Genomic DNA, 22331 nt, shown 5'->3' with positions numbered 1-22331 from the left:
CGCAGCCCGGCTTCTCTTCTGTCTTCTTCTTTGAGGAATAGGACCTTTGATGACGTCCCTGTGCTCATCACATGGTCCGTCACATGATCTTTTTTTACCATGGTGATGGATCATGTGACGGACCATGTGATGAGCGCAGTGACGTCATCAAAGGTCCTTTTTCTGTGCACAGCAAAGAGAAGGTGAGATATTATTATTATTTTTTTTTTAACCCCTCCAGCCCTATTGTACTATGCATTCTATATTAAGAATACTATTATTTTCCCTTCTAACCATATATAATGATCGGGTCCCCATCCCGATCGTCTCCTAGCAACCGTGCGTGAAAATCGCACCGCATCCGCACTTGCTTGCGGATGCTTGCGATTTTCACGCAGCCCCATTCACTTCTATGGGTCCTGCGTTGCGTGAAAAACGCAGAATATAGAACATGCTGCGATTTTCACGCAACGCACAAGTGATGCGTGAAAATCACTGCTCGTGTCACAGCCCCATAGAAATGAATGGGTCAGGATTCAGTGCAGGTGCAATGCGTTCATGTCACGCATTGCACCCGCGCGGAAAACTCGCTCGTGTGAAAGGGGCCTAAAAGCTTCTTCAATTATATAAATGGTAAAAAGGTTAAACATGAAAGTGTTGGTCTTTTAAAAAGTGACGAGGGAGGAGTTGTAGAGGGTGATGAAGAGATAAGTGAATGGATTAAAGATAGGTCTGTAATATTAGGTTGGTGGGGATCCAACTTCCAGCATCCCCTCCATTCAGCTGTTTGAAGCTCCTGCAGCATTCGGGCGAGCACTGCAGTGTTTTGCTTGTAGGTATTGTCACTTCATAGGTCACATAGCTTTTCTTACTCTTCTAAGAGCAGGTCCTCCATGAAATCACCACTGTCAGACTTAGGGCTCATGCACACGAACGTATTTTCCTGCCGCTTCCATTCCGTTTTTTTGCGGACCGTATGCGGAACCATTCACTTCAATGGGTCCGCAAAAACAACGTAAGGTACTCAGTGTGCATTCCGTTTCCGTATTTTCTTTCCGCAAAAAAGTAGTGCATGTCCTATTATTGTCTGCAAATCACGGTCCGAAGCCCTATTCAACTCAATGGGTCGGCAAAAAATACGGAACACATGCGAATGTCATCCGTATTTCATACTGTAGAAATGCTATGCCCAGCCCATATTGCTCATGTGTTTGGTGAGTAATAAGTTACTGTTTCCATTTCCGATCCGCAAAAAACTGATCCCATACGGATATGTTTTGTGGAATAACGGAACGGTAGAGGACTTAAATCAGAGAACAAAAAACCTCAGATACGGAACGAATCCGTTTTTTGCGGACTGCAAAATACATACGGTCATGTGCATGAGCCCTTAAGTCCTCTTCCGTTCCATTATTCCACAAAACATATCCATATGGTTTCCGTATGTGATCCGTTTTTTGCGGATCGGAAACAGTAACTTATTAATCACAAAACACATGAGCAATATAGGCTGGGCATAGCATTTCTACAGTATGGATTCACCAAAAAACGGATGAAATGCGAATGACATACGGATGTGTTCCGTGTACGTTCCGTATTTTTTGCGGACCCATTGACTTGAATGGGGCCTCGGACTGTGATTTGCGGAACAGCGCTACTTTTTTGCGGAACGGAAAAACGGAATGCACACGGAGTACCTTCCATTGTTTTTGCGGACCCATTGAAGTGAATGGTCCGCAAAAAAAAGGAAAGAAAATTCTTGTGCATGAGCCCTTAATCTGACAACTCTGAATGCAAAAACTATGCTGAGTGGAGAACCCTATCTGGCTCACTCATGCTAGAGGAAGTCTGATGCCACTCAGAGTCATGTGCAGAACTGATAAAACCATACTCAGATTGTTCTCCCCCTGAAGAATGACAATAGCGACCGAATAGGCAGGTCACTGCCTGCGATCAGGGATGTATTTTATATGTGAATACAGTGTTCCTCAACTCCAGTCCTCAGGGCCCACCTGCCAGTCATGATTTGAGAATATCCCACTGAATGAATACCCATGGTTAAGTCCTGATACATTTACACTAGTTATATCACCTGCTCAATACTAAGGAAATCATGAAAACATGACCGGCAGGTGGGCCCCAAGGACAGGAGTTGAGGAACCCAGTGTTAATACACCCCATAGTATCACCCCAGCAAGCCCAAGAAGGGAATACTCAGAGACTATATAAATTCCCATAACAAGCACTAAAATATTCTTTTTTTTGTGTATATGGTACTTGCCCAACTGCTCTTCAGACTTTCATTGTAGTGTGGGGTCCTCTCTCTGACATGGGAACCAAACCTTTCAGAATATGGAGAGTTCTTCAACCAGCGATGTTCTGTCATAATGGAGAAACTCTTTACTTAGTGTGTCCAAGCTCACATCTGCACAGATAATTCAGGGTGGATTCAATTAGTGAGGAGTACTCCAAATGAATACCGGTACTTCTGGTGGCAGGTGTGTCGGCTTCCTCCGCCCATAAAATGCAACAGGTTAAGTAGCATGTGTCAGTGGCTTATAATTTACCATGGAAACAATAATCTACTGTAAGACTGAGACATCTAATACAGGGCTTCAGAATGTATTTCAAGTGTTTGCAGTCACCATTACCTCACATGTAGGTGCTGGCAGTGGTTTCAAGACTGCATGAAAAAGTAAGTAAAGGTGATTCAGATTTGGTTCATGGTACAACGTTCGGTGGCAGTGATTGGACAATGCTCCATGTGATGCTACATTATAACAGATAGAATAATAAAAATAAAGCAGCGGCACTTCCGAGTGCAATAATGTCTGGAGGAAAAAAAATCACAAACAATACTGACTGACGTGTAATACACTGACTATACGATCTATAAATGCAACATCACTGAGAATGGCAGCATGTAAACAGAGAATAATTTTAAAGGGAGTCTGTCAGTGGTACTGACCTTGTAAAACTGCAGACAGTGCTAGGTAGAGGCTGGGTACAGCAAAACAACCATATAATTTGTGGAGCCATTATTATCAGGAGTAGTGTGAATATGAACTTTTACTGTCAGGCACTACGCCTACAAGTGCCCAGGAGGTGGAGCCCTACTGTAAAGTGCTTTCTACTTTTTGCTGCTTCACAGCCCCTCCCATCTCCACTAAGTGACAGCTGAGGTGGTGGTCTCTTGGTTGGATGCTACAGCTGTCAGTCAGTGGAGAGGGGCTGTGAACCATCAAAATGCAGAGAGCTCTTTAAAGTGACGCATCACCTCCTTGGTATTTTCAGAAGCAGTGCCGACAGAATAAAAGTTCATATTCACACTACTCCTAATAATAAAAGTTCAACAAAAGTTATATTTTCACTGCTCTTTCCAGGCCTTGCATCGTGCTTTCAGCAGTTTTTCATGGTCAAAACTGCTGACAGACTCCCATTAAAAAAGTTATCTGGGTTTTTAAAACAGATTGTCTATTGTTCGGTCTATTCGTCTAATTTTAGGTCAGTGTATGTCTGACTTTTGGTACATCTGTTTGAAAGGGCTACGGCCTCTTCACTGTTTACACTTGCAGCACAATACTGAGATTTGAGTAGTGGCTCTGGTGGGTATTGCAATTTGGCCACATTAACTTGAATGGTCCTTTTGTGGACATGAAGCCTTGTATACAGGGAACAATCTCCTTGTTTCACCGATCAGGGACTAGCCCTTTAATGTGAGTAAATTACAGGCCATTATGTAACTGTTGTGGGTTCCTGTAACAATGATCATGTATTCATTGTCATAAATGTCAGCTGAATATACAAGCATGAGGTCAGAAGGGAGCAGGCTTCATAATACAGGGCCTCTTGTGTTTTGGTTAATTATCATGATCCAGAAGATTTTGAGGTTTAGACCACAGAAACAATGATCTGACACTGAGCATGGTAATTTCCTAACAGAATTTGGAATTTATTATCCCAGCCTTCAGACAGTGTAATACTCCTACACTATTATACTCCCAGTTCAGGGAAGTTTAAACTTTTGCCTCATCTGTCCTTAGAACACTATTCTTTTAGTGCTGTGGAATTTTCGGGATGGTCTTTAAACTTGAAATAAGCAGTTTATTGTAAAGTTAGTGTTCTTTATTTTTTTTATTGTAGATTTAGAAGGATTGCCACAAATGTCTTACATGGTAGTATTTTCTGAAAACAGTGGTAGAAATCGTAGAAAAGTAGGGAAATAAACCAGTGTATACTTACAACAGAGGCATCCCCCGTGGGCTGAAAAGAAGAACGCCAACTAGAAATATTTCCAGGGGTGTAGCTATAAGGGAAGCAGAGGAAGCAGCTGCTTTGGTTTGGGGCCCAGATTCAGAATGACTAAAAGATTTTGTCAGGACCCCCTCAACAGTATTGTACAATGACATTATATACAGTGACAGTATAAACAGTGACATGACATTTAGTATATACAGTGAGGTTTTGCAAGTTCTCCCACTTAGAAATCATGGAGGGTCTGAAATTTGTCACACCAGAGACAAAATTGCGGACCTCCACAAGGCTGGAAAGGGCTACAGGGCAATTGCCAAGCAGCTTGGTGAAAATAGATTAACTGTTGGAGCAATTGTTAGAAAATGGAAGAGGCTAAAGACGACTGTCAGTCTCCCTCGGACTGGGGCTCCATGCAAGATCTTACCTCGTGGGGTATCACTGATAAGAAAGGTGAGGAATCAGCCCAGAACTACAAGGGAGGAGCTGGTCAATGACATGAAGAGAGCTGGGACCACAGTTTCAAAGGTCACTGTTGGTAGAACTCTACGCCGTCATGGTTTCAAATCATGCATTGCACGGAAGGTTCCCCTGCTCAAGTCATCACATGATCATGCTTTGGGGGTGCTTTTCTGCGAAGGGGACATGATGACTGCACTGTATTAAGGAGAGGATAAATGGGGCCATTTATTGTGAGATTTTGAGCAACAACCTCCTTCCCTCAGTCAGAGCATTGAAGATGGGTCGTGGCTGGGTCTTCCAACATGACAACGACCCGAAGCACGCAGCCAGGATAACCAAGTAGTAGCTCCGTAAGAAGCATATCAAGGTTCTGGAGTGGCCTAGCCAGTCTCTAGACCTGAGTCCAATAGAACATCTTTTGAGGGAGCTGAAACTCCGTGTTGCTCAGCGACAGCCCTGAAACCTGACAGATCTAGAGGAGATCTGTGTGGAGGAGTGGGACAAAATCTCTGTTGCAGTGTGTTTGCAAACCTGGTCAAGAACTACAGGGAACGTTTGACCTCCTGTAATTGCAAACAAAGGCTTCTGTACCAAATATTAATACAGATTTTCTCAGGTTTTCAAATACTTATGTTCAGCAGCGCAAGACAAATAAATTCTTTAAAAATCATACAATGTGATTTCCTGAAAAAAAAAAAAAAAATTCTGTCTGAGTGGGAATGAACCTACAATGTGAATTTCAGACCCCTCCATGATTTATAAGTGGGAGCACTTGCAAAATCGCAGGGTGTTTAAATACTCCTGTTCCTCACTGTACGTGTAGGAAATGGACAGGGAGGTTGCCGGGCCTTGTCAGAGCACAATCTTGACTAACAGCAGGAATGGGAGTTGCATTGGGGGAGGGGGTCCAGTTCAAAAATTTGCTGTGGGTCATTTCTAGTTATGCCTCTAACTAGTACAATCGACATTCCCCATAAATGGTGTGAACATTTGCAGATTTCCTGTTCTTTATAAGTTGGCCGTAGTGTTGAGCGAAATGAAGCATCCGAAGTGGAATTCGGTTAGAATTTTAGGGAATTTTTGTGCTTTATGGTAACGAGTCATTTTTCCTAAATTGGTGGCTGGAGAAGACTTTGAAAGAATGCAAAAAAAAATATAGAAAATCACTCACTTCATCCACTTGCCATGCAGTGGCAGACCGCTCCTCTCTTGATTGAAAAAGACCTGCCCAAGGACCTGCACTGAGTGTGATGATGTCACCGCGCGCTCCCAGCATCATCATGTGATCATGCTGGGAGAGTGCTATGACATCATCACACTCAGTGCAGATCCTTTGGCAGGTATTTTTCAATCAAGAGAGGAGCGGACTGCCTCTGCGGAGGCAAGTGAATGAGGTGAGAGGTTAAAAAAAAAAAATCAAACAGGCCATATTGAACTAGCATATTACCGTTTTTAACAGCCGTTAGACGGGTGCACTTCTGTATTTGGGGCAGGTGCAGTGAGTGAATGCCGTGCTCCAAGTGCCGGCTTCCTGACTGTAACATAGTCGGCGCAGGTGCAGTGTGGAAGCCGGCTTCCTCACTGCGACGACTTTGTTACAGTGAGGAAGCAGGCACCAGGAGCACGGCATTCACTCACTGCGCCTGCCCCGAATACAGAAGCGCGCTGCGCATGTGCAGGATTTAGACAGATGCAGGCAAATCGTACGTCAATCAAGAGGAGCGGGGCGGGCTAGAAGAAATACATGGGGGGCGAAAATGGTCAGTAGACGGAGCCTCTAGGTGCTGAATCGACGCCCTAGAAGCTCATTAGCATATGGATAAAAACACCTAGAGGCTCATTAGCATATGGATAAAAGTACGTTTTTTAGGTGAACGGCCGCAGACAGAAGTGAACAAAGAAGACTGTCATGTACTGCTAACACTAGCACATCGCTAGTGTCAGTCAGCTACATTTGGCAAAATCTGATGGTAGAAACCCTTTAAGGCACCCGCAAAGCAGAGCAAATTCGGACCCCCGCCGATCAGATGCTGATGATCTATCCAGAGGATAGATCATCAATTTAAACAAAGTGCAGAACCCCTTTAAGTGCAAGACTTATAGTCTTGATAGTTCTAGAATACAAACAGACCCTGTAAATAGACTAGCACAGCAAGCTATAAGCTAGCAAGATGAGGACAGGGTCAACTATTAAGATATTTACAAAGCTGCTTAATTTTTCTTTTCTTTTACATTTGTGTTTATTAGGATTTTTTCCCATAAATTTTCAAACAAAACATAAGAATCAACATATCAAATCAATGTCACTTGCAGTAAGGACAGGGAGTTTTCACCTCTGCGTGCAATCAAATAGAGCTAATTATACCAAATATTGTTTATCACTGTAAGGCCCCTTTCACAAAACCATATGTATTTTGCGGTCCGTTTTTCACGGATCCGTTGTTCATTTCCGTTCTGTATTTCCGCAAAAACATCTCCGTATAGTTTCTGTATGCGATCCGTTTTTTGCGGATCGCAAATGGAAATAGAAAATTTGTAATCATTACTGTAGTGTACTGTAATGTTTGTAAACAGTAAACACATGGGCATGGATCTGCAAAATACGGATGACACACGGATGTATTCCGTATGCATTCCGTATTTTTTGCGGACCCAATTGAAATGAATGGTTCCACATACGGACCGCAAACAGAAGGAACGGAACGTTAATAAAATACGTTCGTGTGAAAGAGGCCTAAGGCTGGGTTCACAAGTGACTGAAAATCCAGCTGCGGTTTTTGAAGCGTCTCCACGGCAAAAAACACACAAAAAATGGCAACAGAACCATATGTACTACATGAGGTTTTTGCAAAAGAAAAAATAGCAGGCTTCGCATTCTCCATTAACCACCTGCCATCTGGGCCATTTGCCCCCTTCCTGACCAGGCCAAATTTTGCAAAACTGACATATCTCACTTTATGTGGTAATAACTTTGGAACGCCTTTATTTATCCAAGTCATTCAGAGATTGTTTTCTCGTGACACATTGTACTTCATGATAGTCCTAAATTTGAGTCAAAATATTTCACCTTTATTTATGAAAAAATTTAAAAAAATTCGCAATTTTCTAAATTTCAATTTCTCTGCTTTTAAAACAGAAAGTGATACCTCATAAAATATTTATTATTTAACATTCCCCATATGTCTACTTTATGTTGGCATCATTTTGGAAATGTCATTTTATTTTTTTAGGACGTTAGAAGGCTTAGAAGTTTAGAAGCAATTCTTCAAATTTTTAAGAAAATTGCCAAAACCCACTTTTTAAGGACCAGTTCAGGTCTGAAGTCACTTTGTGGGGCCTACATAGTGGATACCCCCATAAATGACCCCATTGTAGAAACTACACCCCTCAAGGTATTCAAAACCGATTTTACAAACTTTGTTAACCCTTTAGGCGTTCCACAAGAATTAAAGGAAAATGGAGATCAAATTTTTAAATTTCACTTTTTTGGCAGATTTTCCATTTTAATAGATTTTTTTCTTTAACACATCGATGGTTAACAGCCAAACAAAACTCAATATTTATTACCCAGATTCTGCGGTTTACAGAAACACCCCACATGTGGTCATAAACTGCTGTATGGGCACACGGCAGGGCGCAGAAGAAAAGGAACTCCACATGGTTTTTAGATGCCATGTCCCATTTGAAGCCCCCTGATGCACCCTTACAGTAGAAACTCCCAAGAAGTGACCCCATTTTGGAAACTAGGGGATAAGATGCCAGTTTTATTAGTACTTTTTTTGGGTACATTTGATTTTTTGATCATTCATTATAACACTTTATGGGGCAAGATGACCAAAAAATTGGTTGTTTTAGCACAGTTTCTATTTATTTATTTTTACAGCGTTCACCTGAGGGGTTCAGTCAAGTGACATTTTTATAGAGCAGATTGTTACGGACGTGGCGATACCTAATATGTATACTTTTTCTCATTTATTAAAGTTTTACACAATAATAGCATTTTTGAAACAAAAAAATTGTTTTAATGTGTCCATGTTCTGAGAGCTATAGTTTTTTTATTTTTTGAGAGATTTTCTTATGTAGGGGCTCATTTTTTGTGGGATGAGGTGACGGTTTTATTGGTACTATTTTGTGGGACATACGCGTTTTTGATCACTTGGTGTTGCACCTTTTGTGATGCAAGGTGACAAAAATTGCTTGTTTTGACAGTTTTTTTTTTTACGGTGTTCACCCGAGGGGTTAGGTCATGGGATATTTTTATAGAGCTGGTTTTTACGGACGCGGCAATGCCTAATATGTATACTTTTTTTTATTTTTTCTATTTTCATTTTTTTTTTTCATTCCTTACTTGGGGACTTTTTTCTTTTACATGTGAAATTTTTTTAATTTTTTTATTTTCAACCTTTTATTTTTATTTTTTTTTATTTTACACTTTTCGTCCCCCATAAGGTCATACAAGACCTCTGGGGGACATTTACTTCACTTTTTTTTTTTTCACTGTTGATTTCTCCTGTAACTGGGGCTGACATAGTAGCCCCAGTTACAGGACAAATACACCCCTAGAGAGGCTGTACAGCAGCCATCCAGCTCTGTACAGCCTCAGAGCAGGGCTGATCGAGGTCTCTGAGAGACCTCACACAGCCCCTGCACTCTCCAGTCCCGGCGGTCACATGACCGCCGGGCCGGAACAGGAAGCGCATAGCGCTTCCTTCTCTGCATGCACAGCGCTCGGTGAGCGCTGTGTCTGCAGCGATCCGGAAGGCAGGGACACCTGGGCACTGTCCCTGCCTTGTCTTAGGGTTGCCCTGCTGTCACTGACAGCGGGCAACCCGATCAGCAGCTGCACGATTAGCGTGCAGCTGCTATTTCTGAAAGGACGTTTTAAAACGTGCTTTCAGAAATAGACGTCCACCCATAGGACGTTTATATCCTATGGGCGGACGTAAAGCGGTTAAAAAGAAATCGGCAAGAAAAATCTGCTGTAAAAATAGACTTGCTGCGGATTTTAAATCCGCAATACCGCAGCTTTTCTAAATATATATATATATATATATATATTTTTTTTTACAGTGTGTGGATGAGAATTCAGAAATTCTCATTCACTTTGCTGGTATTGTACAGCGCTGCGGATTTGCCTCATGAAAATCCGCAATGGCAAATCCACAGCTAATCAGATTCACGTGTGACCCGGCCTTAAGGTTGAAGAGCACATGGACAATAAAAATGATCGGAATAAAACAAAAAGAACCCCAATATTATATTAGAAACTAATTAAAAAATATAATAGAAGTTATAGCCATAGAAATGCAGTGTTAGGCTACTTTCCCATTAGCGTTTTCAATTCCGCTATTGAGATCCGTCATAGGATCTCAATAGCGGAAGAAAACGCTTCAGTTTTGCCCCCATTCATTGTCAATGGGGACAAAACTGAACGAAACGGAATGCACCAAAATGCATTCCGTTCCGTTTGGTTGCGCTCCCATCTCCGACAGAATAGCGCTTCAAGCAGCGGTTTTCTGTCCGTTATGTGGTGAGGAGCAAAACGTTCTGACACACAATGTAAGTTAATGAGGACGGATCCGTTTTCTGACACAATGGAAAACAGATCCGTTCCTAATTGACTTTCAATGGTGTTCATGACGGATCAGTCATGGCTATAGAAGACATAATACAACCGGATCCGTTCATGATGGATGCGGTTGTATTATTGTAACGGAAGCATTTTTGCAGATCCATGACGGATCTGCAAAAAACGCTAATGTGACAGTAGCCATACCTGCTGTCCAAGATGATGTGCTGGCAGGCCTCTCCACCAATTCCAGGAGGTAATGAAACTCACATACTCATACACCTGTTGATTTTCTTCCAGAATACCATGTGGACTGGCGGAAATGTTGTCTTATCTTATCGGGATAAAGCTTTCCTGTAACTCGATAAAACTTTGTACTCTGTCTTCCTTGCAGATACATGCTTCAGTTCGACCCAATTAGCTAGATTCTCCAAAAAATAATTTCTTAGGAGGGGGTCATGACTTATCCAAAAATGGCTTTTAAAGCCACTGCTACTAGTCATAGCAAGAATGTTCTACTCCACCTAGTACAACTGTATTCTGATGGATCCATACAATCAAAAATTCCCCATTGAGGGTTCAATAACACAAAAACAGTAAGATGATTTAGGGTAAAGGTTTTAACCAGGCTATAGGTCAACTTCCACTTGACCATGTCTAAAAGGGTACAACCATCTGGACAATTTGTAGCATATTGATAGGATATGCCATAAATGTCTAATATGTGTGGGTCCCACTTCTGGGATCGGCCCTGCTTCTATCTCATAGTATGTGTAGTGAGACCTCAACTAATCCGAAAGAATCCGGGTCACAGCCACAAGAGTTATTGCCTTGATGTTTGGGAAGTTTATTTCTCTGCGTGAACCGGGTTCATTTGAAAAATTAAAGGGGTTCTGCAGTTTGTTTAAACTGATCTATCCTCTGGATAGATCATCAGCATCTGACCGGCGGGGGTCCGACACCCGGGACCCCCGCCGATCAGCTGTTTGAGAAGACAGCGGCGCTCCAGAAGAGCCACGGCCTTCTCACTGTTTACCGCTGGCCCAGTGATGTCACGACTAGTATCAACTGGCCTGGGCTAAGCTCAATTCAAGTGAACGGAGCTTAGCCGACACCCGGGACCACCGCCGATCAGCTGTTTGAGAAGGCAGCGGCGCTCCAGAAGCGCCACGGCCTTCTCACTGTTTACCGCTGGCCCAGTGATGTCACGACTAGTATCAACTGGCCTGGGCGGGGCTAAGCTCTATTCAAGGAAACTAAGCTTAGCCGTGCCCAGGCCAGTTGATATTAGTCGTGACATCACTGGGCTAGCGGTAAACAGTGAGAAGGCCGCAGCGCACCGGGAGCGCCGATGCCTTCTCAAACAGCTGATCGGCTGATGATGATCTATCCAGAGGAACCCCTTCAAGTTTACATTCTTTCTTAGGGACTAGAAAAGATAAAAAACTTTTTAAAATCTCTCATTTTCTGAAAATTAGCCCTACCTATGAAAGAAAGAGGTAGTCTTTTTTCCATAGGAAGGAGCTTTCAGATTTTTTCTACATTAATTTTAAATCCCGGCAATTTCCCAACCTTGCTTATAGTGTACAACAGTTTGTACAGGGAGATTCTAGGATGTTTTATCCCCAACTGGACATCATCTGCAAAGGTTTCACCACAGTGTCATTAAATTCCTATTTTATTTTAGATAGCTTCAACTATTTAAAAAATGGTTGCAAAATTGTACATTCTTTCCAGAAGGGCAAAAAGTAGAACCAGCAGGGGTCGAGTCGAGGGGGAACGCGTGGGAACGGCGTTCCTGCACTTTTTTCATGGCAGGAACGCTGTTCCCTTTCAGGGCAAAAGGACCAGGAGGGGAAGCGGTGAAATCAGATTCACAGGGGGCGGAGCGGAGGCGAGGCCCTGCGTGACTCGCACTGTGCAGGGCAGGCTAAGTGAGGAGGGAGGGGGAGCGGTTTCAGTTGAGGACGGAAGAGGAAGCTGTGTGCAGCGGTGCTGGCTGCGAGTGACTCACTGACTGACTACCCCCCCCCCCTCCTGGCTGAGAGCTCCCCTCCTCCTATCCTGATCCTGCGACGAGTGCCACTGCCTGACTGTCTGCTGAGGTGAGCGTGGCTGGACCATCCGACCGGACCGGGGTCCTGGTGGTCCGGTCCAGACCAGTCTAAGTGTCTGTGACTGTCCCTGAGTGAGTCCGGGGGCCCGCCTGGTGGGAGCGCCGGTGGCGGTGACATAGTGATAACTTAAGCCCAGCAGCCCCAGACCAGACCAGTCAATACCCCCTCCTTTAGGAAACAAATCTCAGTCAGTAATCTCATCAGATGTGACTGCAGGCAGCACAGCAGCAGGCCAGAAGCGATTGATCAGCCACGATTAATGTGCACAGCCTGGGTGGGAGGCCCCCCTTACCCTGGCCTTAGGCAAGTGACAAACTGCCCCCCCTCCTCAATCTTAGGCAAGTGACAAACCCAGCTCTGCTACATCTACAATGAGCAACTACAACAAATGTAATGCCAAACTGCAGTTCCTCTATGTGATTGTGATGCCTTGGATAGCTTCCACTGGACCCACATAGAGAAACTGCAGTTTGGCATTACATTTGTTGTAGTTGCTTATTGTAGATGTAGCAGAGCTGAGTTTGTCACTTGCCTAAGAATGAGGGGGGCAGTTTGTCACTTGCCTAAGGGAGGCCTCCCACTGTGCACATTAATCCTGGCTGATCGATCGCTGCTGCTCTCACATCTGATGAGAGATTTCCTAAGGGGGTATTGACTGGCATTAGGGACGGGCTGGTGGATGAGGGCAGCCATCCGGTCCTGCCTATGGAACACCCAGTTTGCACTTAGCTATGCCCAGGCCCCATGCCAGGGGGTCCCTGATGTATTAACTGACCAATAACATGGAGATCCCAGTGCCAGCTGCCTTGCTGGTGGACGATTGGCATATACTTCTGCTGTGGGCCACAGCAGAAGTATATGCCAATCGTCCACCAGCAAGGCAGCTGGCACTGGGATCTCCATGTTTATTTTATGTTAATTTTGCAGTTGCTTGTGTAAACTGGTACTTTACAATAAATGTTGCACTGAATTTTCAGCAAAATATTATAATTTTTTTTTTTTTGGGGGGGTTTGCAGTGGATCTTGGGTGAGTTCCCACACTTTCTTTCCCAGGATTTAATATTAGAAAACAATGTAGAACATTTAAAGGGTTGACCATTATATATTAGTAACTGCATATGTGCTGGTAACAGGACGTGCATGCAGCTAGTAATAAGTATTATTAAACTATCTGCACTGATGTCCGATGGTTTGTTTACATGTAGGTCCGCTCACCTGCCTGCCGGCACTGCACTCTGGAAATGGAGGAACACGTCTATCAGTGGTTTCCATTCCTTTACACTAGGGATGAACATGGGAACTAGCGCATGCACAGTCCGTCCCCAGTGTAAATGAGTGGAGGCCATTTTCATAGCACAAAGTCAGGAAGCAGGTGAGCAGACCTGCATGTAAACTTGAATTATTCACATTAAACTATAGGACACAGCAAGTAATGATTGAGGGACCCATCTTTTAGGCTTTGTACGGAACATGGCCACCATCTTGAAAGCTGCCATATTGGATCAATGGGAAATCTCGCTCTCCCTCCTCAGACTGACCTACTCTGAGGCGCTTTATGCCAGCCTGATTACAGCAGGCCTCACCTGCGATCACCTCAGGTAGAAAGGAAAACCCGTACTGGAAGGGTGTGGACTGGCAACTCCCTCTACCAAGCCTAGCCACCAGTCCAAGTAAAATCCAGCCCAGAAAATGTATATAAAAATGTCTCAGCAAACTATGCTTTGCTGAGACTACTGCCACTCTCTGGATTTTATTTGTCTCACCCATCTGAGGTACCTGAAGTGGGACAACACACCTTCCAGCACTGTTCACATTACCACAATACATATACATACATACACACAGCTGGGTCCTAGGTTCGAATCTGACCAAGGACAACATCTGGAGGTTTGCATGGTTTTCCTCCCAGACTCCAAAGACATACTGATAGGGAACTTAGATTGTGAGCCCCATTGGGGACAGAGTGACGATAATGTCTGTAAAGTGCTGCAGAATATGTCAGCGCTATATAAGTGAGTATAATAAATATAAATATAGCATATACTTTATATCTGGTTCCTGTTAATGTTATTTTGATATGATGTTAATATGGGGTAATGTGAGAAAATAATTGTGTAACAAGTTACAGCTGACTCGCTGAATCAAAGGAAAAAAATGTGAGTCAGGCAAGACATCTGTGGATGAATTATAAGCCTATAATTACACATGAACAGTAGCTGTAAATTGTGATACTTCGTAGCATGTATATTATTTTATAATACAATGTTTTTTGATCCCTTGCTAGAGATGAGCGAATCAAAGTTGACGAAGTTGTAGTCGATCCGAATTACAGGAAAAATTATATTCGCTTTGTGGTAACGAATGGCATTTTCTCCTAAAATGGCTGCTGCACGATGAGGAGTCATGGTCCCATTACCATAGAATCTTTATAATTGAAACTTTATTCCTTGCCAGAAAGGCAATTGCCTTGAGGTGGATGGGTGATTTTCCTCCTTCTAAGGGACAGTGGATCTCCCTGGTGAACCATTCAGTTTCTATGGAGAAGGTTGTCTACAGGCACAGAGGGTGCCCTCAGAAATTCGATAGAGTGTGGGGTGACTGGTGTGCCTCTCCGATCACTTTGCACTCTTCGCACATGTATGTGACAGGTGATGGCCCTCAGTGATCCTCCTCCTCAGCCCCAAGGAGCGTATAATGTCAAATGCGGTTCTCATTGTAATTATGCGCTATTGTGCCTGATGCTGTACTATGTGCTGACTGTTCATCATCCAATTCATTACCCCCCGCCTGGGGCTCATGGCATATTTACAACTCTGTCCAATGTAATTCTGTCTAACTTGCTATTCAAACGTTTGACCCCTGCGTGGGTTGATGCAATGTACTATGTGCAACATGCTTGTGATAAAAATCTTTTAATAAAACGAGTTTAAAAAAAAAAAATGGCTGCTGCACATGTGAGAACATGGAGCAAGGAACTCTGGGAAGGCGGGATCACCCATAATGCCATGCATGCAGCCAATCAGCAGCCAGCCAGCCCTGTGATGTCACACCCAATAAATAGCCTCAGCCATCTTGGATTCAGCCATTTTCCAGTGTAATTAGTGCAGGGAGAGACGTCAGCAGGCACTAGGGACAGTGCTAGGAAAGACTTCATTGTGCTAAAAAAACGATTTACAAGTGCAGGGAAAGATTATTCAAGGTTTAGGGAAAGGATAGGGAGGGATCATTCCACAGCATTTATGTTGAACAGGGTTCAGTAGGGGAGGTTACAGCCTGGGTAACAGGAACAATCCTATTACACCTTGCTGCACTGACTGGGCACCCAAATTGCCATCATACAGCTCTGTAATTCCAGCAAACCGTTCTTGTTATTGGGGTGTTACAGCCATTAACAGGGTTTTTTACAAGGAAATATTTATATGTCTTCTTTGCCCTTGTGCGGTGCAGTTATATGTTCTAAAGCATTTTTTGGCTTGTATTAGTGGGAAAAAAGGGCTTATTATTAGCCGTTGTGTAGTGAAGTGATAAAATTACAGCACTTTTTGTGATGTATTAGGGGCAAAAGTAAAAAATATGAGGTAGGTAGATAGATTTTAGATTTTCCTAAACTTGCATTATCAATAGCTTATTGTATGTCAATGTCTTTGCTCTATTAAGGACTTATGCAGATTGTGCCTGTCGGTGCCAACCTGTCTGCAAAAGGTGAGACACTCCACATTCTCAGAGGAAACTTTATTTAGCACTGGCCTGTGACTTACAAGCCATATGAGCATACTAATAAAGACCTAGAAGGGGCCACTTAAAAGGCAGAACAAACTCCAGACATGGTGACTGCTAACCCAGCAGGTGGTATAAGCCATTCAGTAGGTGGATGAAATAATATCAGAAGCCATAACTCTGACCTCCTAACACCCACATCCTCGGAACCCTGGTAATTGTGTTCAGCCTGACATGGGCTTTGGGGAGAATCCAGGCACTCCATACTGGACATGAGGCATTTCTCGGTATTCAGGATCTGGCCTTCTGGAAATCATAACCCAATCATATTTGGTGTCTGTATGGGATCTTACCTGTATCCGCAGTCCCTGTCATACGGCGAGGAATTGCTGTGATTCATATTGCCACATCGGTCAGCCGTTTGGGAAGGCGGGGGCAAAAACCTGAATAATTTCAGATGTCCCAAAAGGCCAGACCGAAAGGAGGGAGGTTCCATCACAGCCCACCCCTCGGCAGATGGGGGATAAAAATGGGTGGTAGGGAACAGTTAGGTGTCAGCCATTTTGGGGATCCACATCGTTTGGAGTATCCTCAGCTGTCCCCACAGTCGGAATATAACTGCTACATCTCAGTAAGCCAATATTCCGTATTTTAACCCTTTTATTTTATCTGTTCACTGCATTGTTATTGTATGTATATTTAGTTTTTATCTTTTACCTGACACTTTCTTTTGTATTGCACTGCACTATCGTGTATTAAACTTAAACATCAATAAGTCCCTTCCTTGTGGTCTTCTAGAACTTGCTCTTTCGAAGGGAATAACGTTATCGGTAGTGTTTCCAAATAGATAACTTGTCTTACGGTGGTAATTTTGAGTTGATAGAATATCGGAGTATAGGCCCCTATTGCCTTATATTATAGGCGGTAGCAGCGATTGCGAAGTTAGCATAATTCCATCATCTAGAATAGGTGGGTGGGAATTTGTGGTAAATTGATGAGCTCACTAGCATAATTTGCCCCCGTGACGTGACCCGAGAGTAGGGATCGTCACAACGTGTATAAGTGGAAAAAAATAAGGGCTTATTTGCCGTTCGGCGGTGCAGTTATATGTTCTAAAGCCCTTTTTGTCATGCATTAGTGGAAAAAGAAAAATATATTTGCTGTTCAGCGGTGCAGTTATATATTCTAAAACCTTTTGTGATGTGTATAAGTGGAAAAAAATAAGGGCCTATTTGCTGTTCAGCGGTGCAATTATATGTTCTAAAGCCCTTTTTGTCGTGTATTAGTGGCAAAAGAAAGATATATTTGCTGTTCAGTGGTGCAGTTATATGTTCTGAAGCCCTTTTTTGCATGTATTAGTGGCACAAAAAAAGTATTTGCCGTTGTGTGGTGAAGTAAGAACATTTTTTTGGGCATTAGCAATACTGATGGATTACTGACCAAGTGAAGGCGGATGCTCAACAGACAGGATCTGTTTTTTGGGAGTTATTGTTCTGATGGATCAGAGGAAGGGCAAAATAATCTGTGACGTCAACACAAACTTACTGCTGACACCCTCTCCACTCTACTTGTTTAAGCGTTTAATAGAACAGGGTCTGTAGACATCTATGTGGAATCAGCTGACCAGGGCCGGCTCCAGGTTCATGTGGGACCTTGGGCGATGAATCCCAGTGAGCCCCCTTGAGGCATTTTTTTAAATTTACATGCCCCTTTGTGGCTCCCACATGGTATAATGACCCCCACTGGCCCCTATACAGTATAATGACAACTAATAGCCCTTTACACAGTATAATGACCCCCAGTGGCCCCACACGCAGTATAATGACCCCACAGTGGCCCTCTTTTCAAAATAATGACCCCCAGTGTCCCCCACACTGGGGGTTATACTGTATGGAGGGGTCACTGGGGGTCATTATACTGTATGGAGGGGTTACTGGGGGTCATTATATTGAATGGGGGTCATTATACTGAATGGAGGGTCATTGGGGATCATTATACTAAATGGGGGGTCATTATACTGTGTAAGCGGCCCTCACAGTGTAATGACACCCCCAGTGGCCCCCTCACATACCTATCATTGTTGGAGCGCAGGGGAGCCAGCGGTCCTGTCATTCACTAACCACAGCTCCCTGCGCTCCTTCTATCCTCAGGCCCGCTGCAGCAGTGAGACAAATGTCATGACATCACTGCTGGGCCGGGCCTGGAGGAGAGAAGGAGCTGTGCAGTGGTGTAGCTAGAACTGACTGGGTCCCACAGCAAATTTTAGTACGTCCCCCGCCCCCTCCCCGTGGGTTCACATCACGTTTTTCCTATCGGTTTGATGTATACAAATGTGCAGCACTCCACGTTTTTGTATCCTGAAGAGTCCAGTAAAAAATGCATACCATAACATATATGTTTTTTTTTTTTTACAATGGAACTCTATGGTGAACGGACGCCACTGTACGGCATCAGTCTGAGGCATCTGTTAACGTATACATTTTGGTATGCATTAAATGGATGGCAAAAATGTGATGTGAACCCAGCATTAGTGTCAGAATAAGCACCAGTACACATCGGAGCAGCGTGGCAGAGAGAGCAGGCCGCCATGTACTGACAGAGCGCTACCTGGTCCTGATGGTCAGGGGTGCGGACTGTTTCCCAAGTATCATTATCTATTGGGAAATACAGGGCACAGTATAATACACTAGAATCTATATACTATAAAGATATTATCCCTACCTCGGAATTATAATACAATTAGGGGGTCATTTATTAAATAGAAATGTCTATATTAGGCGTATTTCTGACACAGATTGTGGCGCAAAGGTCCTTAGCATCGCAATCTGCAACTTTTGCCCACTCATGCCAGGTCTAAAAAAGGTGGCGTGGGCAGGGAAGGGGATACAGTTATTGCCATACAGTTATTAGATAACACTGCCATACATTGACCGGATAAAAGGGTATAAGGGGGCACAGTACAGGGAATAACTAGGGGCACTGTCCAGGGTGTGGTAAGAGGGCACAATGCAGGGTATAAGGGGGCACAGTCACATGACCCTGTGACGTTAGAAGGTCCTTATGGTGAATGCGGATCAGACGCCACCATAATGAGAGGCAGAGTAGTGAGACAGGGGCCGGGGCCCTTGATGGACAGGAGGGGTGAACACAGCAAGTAGGTGGAAGGGGCTCTGAGGGAGATTCATACAAGAAGTAGGGGCAGGAGGTATGTGCAGGGCAGCAACAGGAGATAGGGTGGAACAGGAGCTCTGGATACATGAGGGAGGAAAGGAGACAAAAGGGGATCCATGAGGGTGAGATAAGGATAATGGGGGGGGGGGCAGGTGTCATGGAGTCAAACTGCTTAATGAGGCAGTGAAACAACTAAATAGCATGAAGCTGCTGGTGTACAGCATCCAACAGCAGCTGGGAGAGTTCCCTGACCACCACCCCCCTCCTGTCCCACAGAGAAGAGACGGTCACAGTGCAAACTCAGAGTGTGTCCACATGGGGGCTTGTCTGAAGCTCTGCAGCAGCCAACCTCATGTGACTATCCGAGGGCCCACCAGAGGGATACTGCGTAAGTGAAATGACAGCAGTGTCATTGATGGAAGTGCTCTTAGCAGCTCAGTGGGCTCCCCCAAGAGCAAGGGGCCCCAGCACTTGCCCAGGTATGCCGGGTGCTGAGGCCGGCCCTTCAGCTGACAACGGTGTAAAAGAAGTGCGCTTCTTCTTGGCACTAACATCGACCTGTAAGGTTGAGTTCATACTTGAGTCATTTGGTCAGTTTGGGCCCCATAATTGCCCAAATAAGTGAATAAGTGAAGTGTGCAGTGATTCTAAGGCCTCATGCACATGACCGTTGTGTGCATCCGTGGCCGTTGTGCCGTTTTCCGTTTTTTTTCGCGGACCCATTGACTTTCAATGGGTCCGTGGAAAAATCGGAAAATGCACCGTTTTGCAGCCGCATCCGTGATCCGTGTTTCCTGTCCGTCAAAAAAATATGACCTGTCCTATTTTTTTGACGGACAACGGTTCACGGACCCATTAAAGTCAATGGGTCTGTGAAAGAACACGGATGCACACAAGATTGGCATCCGCGTCCGTGATCCGTGGCCGTAGGTTACTTTCATACAGACGGATCTGAAGATCCGTCTGCATAAAAGCTTTTTCAGAGATGAGTTTTCACCTCGTGAAAACTCAGATCCGACAGTATATTCTAACACAGAGGCGTTCCCATGGTGATGGGGACGCTTCTAGTTAGAATATACTACGAACTGTGTACATGACTGCCCCCTGCTGCCTGGCAGCACCCGATCTCTTACAGGGGGCTGTGATCCGCACAATTAACCCCTCAGGTGCTGCACCTGAGGGGTTAATTGTGCATATCATAGCCCCCTATAAGAGATCAGGGGCTGCCAGGCAGCAGGGGGCAGACCCCCCTCCCTCCCCAGTTTGAATATCATTGGTGGCCAGCGTGCGGCCCCCCCTCCCTCTATTGTAATATCATTGGTGGCCAGTGTGCGGCCCCCCCGCCCCCCTATTGTATTAATATCATTGGTGCCAGTGTGCGGCCTCCGTCGCCCCCCCCTCTCCCTCTCTTGTAATATCATTGGTGGCCAGTGTGCGGCCTCCCCTCTCCCCCCCCCCCCTGCCCGATCATTGGTGGCAGCGGAGAGTTCCGATCGGAGTCCCAGTTTATTCGCTGGGGCTCTGATCGGTAACCATGGCAACCAGGACGCTATTGCAGGCCTGGTTGCCATGGTTACTTAGCAATATTACAATATTAGAAGCATCATACTTACCTGCTGCGCTGTCTGTGACCGGCCGGGAGCTCCTCCTACTGGTAAGTGACAGATCATTAAGCAATGCGCCGCACAGACCTGTCACTTACCAGTAGGAGGAGCTCCCGGCCGGTCACAGACAGCGCAGCAGGTAAGTATGATGCTTCTAATATTGTAATATTGCTAAGTAACCATGGCAACCAGGCCTGCAATAGCATCCTGGTTGCCATGGTTACCGATCGGAGCCCCAGCGAATAAACTGGGACTCCGATAGGAACTCTCCGCTGCCACCAATGATCGGACGGGGGGGGGGGGGGGAGGGGAGGCCGCACACTGGCCACCAATGATATTAATACAATAGAGGGGGGGCCGGAGGGGGCCGCACACTGGCACCAATGATATTACAATCGAGGGAGGGGGGGGAGGCGACGGAGGCCGCACACTGGCCACCAATGATATTACAATAGAGGGGGGGGGGGCCGGGGGGGTGCACTGGCCACCAATGATATTCAAACTGGGGAGGGAGGGCGGTCTGCCCACTGCTGCCTGGCAGCCCCCGATCTCTTACAGGGGGCTATGATACGCACAATTAACCCCTTCAGGTGCGGCACCTGAAGGGTTAATTGTGCTGATCACAGCCCCCTGTAAAAGATCGGGTGCTGCCAGGCAGCAGGGGGCAGTCATGTACACAGTTCGTAGTATATTCTAACTAGAAGCATCCCCATCACCATGGGAACGCCTCTGTGTTAGAATATACTGTCGGATCTGAGTTTCACGATGTAACTCAAATCCGATGGTATATTCTAACATAGAGGCGTTCCCATGGTGATGGGGACGCTTCAAGTTAAAATATACCATCGGATTGGAAAAAACTCAGATCCTATGGTATATTAACTCCTGACTTTACATTGAAAGTCAATGGGAGATGGTTCCGTTTGAAATTGCACCATATTGTGTCAACGTCAAACGGATCCGTCCCTATTGACTTGCATTGTAATTCAGGACGGATCCGTTTGGCTCCGCACGGCCAGGCGGACACCAAAACGACTTTTTTTTCATGTCTGTGGATCCTCCAAAAATCAAGGAAGACCCACGGACGAAAAACCGGTCACGGATCACGGACCAACGGAACCCCGTTTTGCGGACCGTGAAAAAATACGGTCGTGTGCATGAGGCCTAAGAGTGATGCCTGTCATCTGCATGTCATACTGACTCAGTATTATTTCACTACCACAGCAGACTCCCTATGTGTGTTACTGCAAGGCACAGTGTTCTAAATCTACACCACTAAAGGCTCTCTGCAGCCAGGAAATAGCTGTTTTTTAACGCGATTCGCCGCAAATAAATTTGGATCGAGCCACACTTTTTCAAAAAATTTGGTGAACCGGCCAAATCAAATTTTTTAAAAAATTCGCTCATCTCTATCCCTTGCTACTGTTAGTTCCTGTTTTTTGTATGCAGAAGTTTTTTTTT

General features: G+C 44.7%; 1 protein-coding gene across 1 annotated transcript in view; it reads right to left on the bottom strand.

Moving 5' to 3' along the window:
* PPP1R12B (protein phosphatase 1 regulatory subunit 12B) overlaps nt 1–2418 on the bottom strand; it is a 102331-nt gene extending 99913 nt beyond the window's left edge. The window contains exon 1 of the mRNA XM_040424064.1: nt 2261–2418. Coding sequence (XP_040279998.1) covers nt 2261–2365 — 105 coding nt within the window. The 5' untranslated portion in view covers nt 2366–2418. The remainder of the gene's footprint in view (nt 1–2260) is intronic.
* Nucleotides 2419–22331: the final 19913 nt, after the last annotated feature.

The sequence above is a fragment of the Bufo bufo genome, chromosome 3, assembly GCF_905171765.1.
Source record: "Bufo bufo chromosome 3, aBufBuf1.1, whole genome shotgun sequence".
NCBI lineage: Eukaryota > Metazoa > Chordata > Amphibia > Anura > Bufonidae > Bufo > Bufo bufo.
The sequence above is the reverse complement of the archived record's forward strand: the minus strand, read 5'-3'. Positions and strand labels throughout refer to the sequence as shown.